This window comes from Colletotrichum godetiae, assembly GCF_030913485.1.
Source record: "Colletotrichum godetiae strain CBS 193.32 chromosome Unknown BDP55scaffold_7, whole genome shotgun sequence".
NCBI classification, from domain to species: Eukaryota; Fungi; Ascomycota; class Sordariomycetes; order Glomerellales; family Glomerellaceae; genus Colletotrichum; species Colletotrichum godetiae.
In genome coordinates this window covers 1,034,949-1,040,948 of record NW_026851255.1, presented here as the reverse complement: position 1 = coordinate 1,040,948, position 6,000 = coordinate 1,034,949, and the positions used below count along the sequence as shown (strand labels likewise).

The 6,000-nt window shown below is 54.0% G+C and overlaps 1 protein-coding gene across 1 annotated transcript; it reads right to left on the bottom strand.

Moving 5' to 3' along the window:
* Positions 1 to 3,230: 3,230 nt before the first annotated feature.
* BDP55DRAFT_545311 (guanine nucleotide-binding protein subunit beta) lies at positions 3,231 to 4,603 on the bottom strand (the record flags this gene model as incomplete). Its single annotated transcript, XM_060568560.1, has 5 exons — positions 3,231 to 3,251; positions 3,311 to 3,430; positions 3,491 to 3,580; positions 3,651 to 4,369; positions 4,474 to 4,603. 5 exons carry the CDS (start codon positions 4,601 to 4,603, stop codon positions 3,231 to 3,233), a joined length of 1,080 nt encoding a protein of 359 aa, XP_060433678.1.
* Positions 4,604 to 6,000: the final 1,397 nt, after the last annotated feature.

The window sequence follows — 6,000 nt, the reverse complement described above, 5'->3', positions numbered from 1 at the left end:
GGAGTGAACGTTGACCGTATTAGATTCCGCCAGCGAGTCGTAGAGTTCTGTCAAACACGTTGCCTCCTCCTCCGACGCTTATACAGTATGCATTCCACCGGGTCAAAGGAAGATCGACCAAGACGGAGAAAGATATCATCCAAGACGCCAATGCGGTTCAACGGTGACCACTACATACACAGTTGGCATCGAAGCATTCCATCTACCCATGCCTCGTGGCTACCAGGATCTCTCCATCCACAAGCGCATCGAGTTTTCCAAGTATAACTCAAAACATAGGGCGTCAGCCACCAAATCCTTCTTCTTTTCCCTTCTCTTCCTCCCTTCCCCGGGCCTGCCCCCTAACTCCTTTTGCAATAGCCGGGAGCCACGTCGGATTGTAGCCAAAACGATCTACAACGCCCGCGGCTGGACATCTTCGGCCCATCGTCGTGGTAGATTTCCTACTGCGTGCTTTTGAATTTTTGGGCGTTTCTCCAGAGATTCTCATCGTCTGTGCTGAGAACGATCTTGTTTCCAATTTCGAAAGCCCATCGCAAAAACTTCGAGAAGCTCTTTGCTTCGACGCCACATGCATAGAAGGCAGCTCATAGCCTTCCTCCGCCTTCTCCCCCGCAAGCACCACCGAACCGACACTGGTTCCATCCTCCATCTGACGGCCACGAAAATTTCCCACCACATCTCGGCACGACCTCCCGCTCACGTGTAAAGAAGGTCAAAACCCAACGTGGAAAGCTGGCTCGAACAATCTCATCGTCTCATCCGAGAACCTCTTTCCATCTTTTCACCCCATTCGTCAACAGAAAGCCAGGCAAAACCCTCAGGGAAGCAAAATCAGCGAGAGCGATTGGGTTATCGTACCGTACGGTAAAGCGGCAGAGCTAAACTCCGAGTGGCCTGTTCTTCACGTGGTCAAAGTGGCCTCACGTGGCAATGGAATGGGGGAGGGTCATCAACAGACGAACCTCACGCCATGACCAGTCCGCCCTCCTTTCTCTCCTCCCCTCCATCTTGACAACCCAAAGCATTGTGTCAGGGGAGGAAAGGTTCAGTAATCGTACTGGCTATGCTGCATCGCGGCTCCCACGTGCAAGCCTTTCATAATACCTACCCTACTGCGCAAGAGCGTCGTCCTGCAGTGTTTCGTCAGCTTCCGAGATGGCCCCACCATCACCGGAACAGAGTGCCGGAGGTTACGGTTTTCCGGTTCCCACTTCTTGCCGCTTCCGCGGGTCACATCGGCGCTCCTCCCACGACTGACTTCACTAGTGGGTGGGCGCTGTGAGATGCTCCGACCAAAGACCGCACGGCGACTGTCCGGCCCTCGTATTGCTGTCTTTTCCATTTCCTAGAAATCCGGCGCACCGTCGGTTCTCTCTTCAGGCCATCCCTCTGCCCTCTCTTTTATTGCAAGATCCACGCCGGATCTGCGCTGCTTGATGACCTCTAATTACCAACCCCTTTCGGTCTCTGTTCCCTTCTCCGTCGTCCTAGACAAATTCCCAAGTGCCTCATCTCATCAACTCACACGTCATCTTCCAGGCGGGCGTGTTGAAGTCGGAACTTCCGAGAAGGCTGATTCGGAATCCGTCCCATGTTTCGTGCGAAAGCTAACACCAAACATGCCACTCATCATTCGCTATCCATTTGCTCATCTGGCCGTGATGAAAGCTTAGTTCTCTTGCCGTCTGCCGTGCGTTTGTTGATTGGTCGTCGTGGCTATCTCGTAGTGTTCTTCTGCGCGAAGCTAAACACTGCCTTCATCCTATCCCGCTATCGGCGATACAAATTCGAGTATGTCCAGTTCATCAATACGCTTTGGCCATGTTGCTGCCGTTTGTGAATGTCGTCCGTTACTGCTGGCGGAGCCATTCTTAGATGTCCAAAATCACCACACCGAATTGTATCCAGGCGTAGGTTCGAGTTAGTGCAATTAACACTTGCAGATTAATCACTTGCCAAGGCAATCGGCACTTGAACAGAGGATGAACGAGCATTGAGCGCGAGCTATAGTACAGACAACAAGTAGGTATAGGAGGAAAGGAAGGCTTCAGGCAGGCGGCCACGCAAGGAAGAAAAAACACATCTTCGTCACTTCCACCCACGCCCATGCACACATGTCTTCGTTCTGTAGGTGGCTTCTGTCGCACCCTGTCTCCCCGTTGGGCTTCAACCCAAACCCTCCCCCGTGTCATCTAAATAAACACAAACCTCCCGAGGAAACTAGGGTTCGACCACTGTTGCCGTACGACATCAACTCGCTTCCCCCTCTGTGTACGAAAATGACAACTCGCCGCCATAAACAAGCGGACCTCCTTGTCGACTAGCCCTGCCTCTTCCCGCCTTCCTACGAGGCAATCCGTTTTCGTCTCTACTATACTTCGGCTTCGCGTCGCCTCGGACGACATAGCGGGGACATGCGGCGATTTCGTCTACCAGACCGACGCCCACGGGTGGAATCGAGGAAATAAGGAAATGCGGGATCGAATGATGCGACGCGTGTTTTTTTTTCGACGGACAAATAAGCGACGAGGGGATTATCGGACGACGGAAAAACTCTTTTCGATGGTATAGAAAACTCCTTGCTGCGAATTGCAGCACTTTCCCCTCTCGAGCCGCGAGAGTTCGGTCGGTGTCGGAATCGTGTGCTTTGCTTGTCTATGCGTTTGTAGGGTTGGATTTCGTTGGGGTATCAAAATGCCTCGATTCCGTTCCCTCCTTGGCGGTCCTGTCGTATCCAGATCCGGTAGCAGGCGTTGCATGAGATGTGAAGCAGACATGACTCGGGAAAGGCCACGTGTGGAAAAACCACCAGTGTTACAAACCGCCCAATCTAACAACCAGGTGCTAGAATGAGGCCCCAAAAAAAAAAAAAAAAGAGAACTATGGTGCAAAAGAATCGTTTTGACGATGAGGATGATTGGTGGTGGCTGGCGTGACAAGAGAGAAAAAAGGGGACCCTGTTTAGTTCCTACAGCCGCCCATGCCGGCGAAAGGGCGGCTCCAGCTGGAGTGGTAGACGATGAGAAAAGTGAGCTTTGGTATGAGCAGGTATGTCGTGACTTCGTCCTGTGTGTGCCAGTACTCGCGGATTAGAAAAGGGCAGCACCAGGGTTTCGAAAATTAAGTTGGCCAAATAACCACTCGACAGAAGATTAAAATGGTTTCGCGCGTACTGGAACCAGTATATCCAGACAGGACTTCGTCGTTATCGGGGTCGGGGTGGTGGTTTAGTATGCCCAGATTTTCAGCTATTGCCATCAGTTAGTACGGGGACGTTCAGGAATCTCGGGTGGAGGAATTTGCGTACAAGTGAATCCCATGATCCTGTGCACAAGCTGATGCCGTCGTTGCTAACGCCCAAGCAGCTAACTCTGTTCTCGTGGCCGACGAGAGAGCCGACCTTTTCTCCACGGGTCACATCCCAGACCTAGGCGAAGAGTTAGGAATCAGTTCATCTCCCGTAAGGCTTTCGATATCTCAAACTTACCTTGCATTCAAAGTCATCATAGCCAGCGAACAATAAGCGTCCAGAGACCGAGGTCGCTACGGAGGTGATGCCGCAGAGAATAGATTCCGACTGAATCACGGAGCAGGTTAGCAATCGGCACTCCAATGGTTTCCCACAAAGTTCGCACGGATCCACTTACGCCGTAGAGGTTCAATTCGCGGTCGGCACGAATATCAAAGAGGCGGCAGGTAGCGTCATCGGAGCCGGTCACGAAGGAGTGGCCATCGGGGAAGAATTGAATGGCGTTGATGTCGGACTCGTGGCCGGCAAATGTCTGGACAGCCTTTCCGGCTCGGATATCCCACAGCTTGGCGAAAGCGTCGCAAGCACCTGAAATGAATGTGTTGGAGTTGGTTGGGTTAAGGCTGATGCTCATCACATCGCCCAAGTGGTCGGCAAACTCGATAACCTTTTGGCCCGTCTCGATATCCCACTTCATACACGTCATGTCACCTGAAGAGGTAAGGATGCTGCGGTCATTGATGAAGCGACAGCATGAAAGATAACCGGCATGGCCAGACAACTCCCTCGCGACACGGGTGGGGCCCTCTCTCTGCTGGTTAAGGTTGTAAATGGAGCAAATGTTGTCGAGGCCACCGCAAGCGACGTAGTTACCGCTGGGGGCGTAGGCACAGGTCATGACCCAGGATGATCTGAGGGGAATGGCGTGGACCTTGTTCGTCGTGTAGGCATCCCAAATGATGAGCTTTCCATCTTGCGAGGCGGAGACGAGATGTCTTCTGTCGGTGGACCAATGCATGGCGTAAATCTTGGCCAAATGACCCTTGAGCGTGCGCTTAGCCTTCATCAGCTGGTTCTTTGGGATCGGCTCGTGGGCCTGCTGGGCGACGGTGCGGACTGTTGATGGAAGACATGTGTGGTTAGCGTGACGAGCGGTCGGGGCGTTTAATTGAGAGAGAGGCGATGGCAGTCGGTGATGAATTGAGGATGGAAAAACTCACGAGTGGTATCGGCGAGCTCATCCTTCTTCCGCTTGATCCTGTCCTTGAGTGTCTCAGCCTCGCGTCGCGCCTGCTGGATGCGCGCCTGCATCGCCTCGGGCGACACATCGTTTTGGCCTTGAGAGTTCATCGTCGTTGACTGTCGTGTCGGCCTCGATCAATGGGATTGCGGAGCGAAAGAGACGGCAACTGATGAGGAGAGGCGGCAGCGATAGAAACGGCGATGATGATGGTGGTGATGGTGGTGGTGGTGGAGGTGGTGGTGATGGAAGCGGACGAGGAGGTCGGATCGGAAGGAGGTGGTCGTCGGTCGTTGGATGAGGGTTGAGGGTTGGAATTGAAATTGAGCGGGAGTCGGTGGAGAGGGAGGAAAGAGAGGTGTGGTGGTTGTCCAGTTCCAGATGGAAGGGGAATGCAAGCTCCAGGGGGGGGGTTGCTTTGCGCGGACCAGTAAAACAGCAGGGTGGAAAGGAAATGATGGTTGGCCTGGGGGGGTGGTTGAATTATTAGAGAGGAAGCGCAGGTACCTGCCGTCACTGCGATTCGTCGGTCTGTTTAGCGGTACCTGCTGGGGGGAGGGGCCACTGGGGGGGGGGGAGGTCTTATGCAGAAAACCCAGTAGTCGGGTGGACAGGGCAGGGCAGGAGCAAGGGGCGAGGTAGGAGCCGGAGCAGGAAGCAGCAGGAGTAGCAGAAGCAAGAGCAGGAACGGGCAGGAACAGGAACAGGAACAGGAGAGAGATGGGCGGGTGCGGGTAGAGGAAGAGGCAAGGTATGGAGCACAAAATGTTAAGTGGATTGGGATGGCTGGCTGGCAGTGGACGGAAGGAAGAGATGGGAGAAAAAAAAAGAGGAGAGGACTGGACGGGGAACAGGACGAGAAGGGACTGGTGACTGGACGGAGGGGGGGGCACTTGGGGGGAAGAGGAGCCTGGGAGGGGGGGGCAAACACTGAAGGGGAACGAGAGGAGGAGGACCAAGGGCCGGGGCCGTCGCCGTGTAGAGCGAGGTGAAGTGGGTCCTTCTTCTTTTGCCTCTCTTTTTTCTTCCTCTCTCCCGTCCCAATGCTCTCTCTGTGTCTCCAGATTAGGTGTTTGTTTCTCTCACTCACTCACACACACCCTCTCTGTTGTTCGGTTTGCTTTTCAATTCCCTTATCCGTACAAAGTACCCACGTACGCTACAGCTCCTGCTATTCTTGCTGATCCTCCGTGCCGCTGCACGTCTTGTCTGCTGCGCTGCTGCTGCCGCGGAACCTAGGGCCTGAACCTGGACCAAGCTGGGATTCGGGGCTTGAGGTGGCCAGGGGTATTTCGTATGTGCAGGCTACTAGGGACAATGAAAAGTGGTCGCCGTCTGGTGGGGGCCTTGAACAGTGAATCGGTCGACACTCAAGCTTGAAGCAGGTACAAAGCAAGAGGGAGTATGGGAGGCTTCTGGCCGCTTGGGAGGCCTACTAGTTGGAAGTACCGGAAGCTAAGTCCTTGCATCGAGGTCAGATGAAGTTGCCGCAGCCTGCATATCCGTA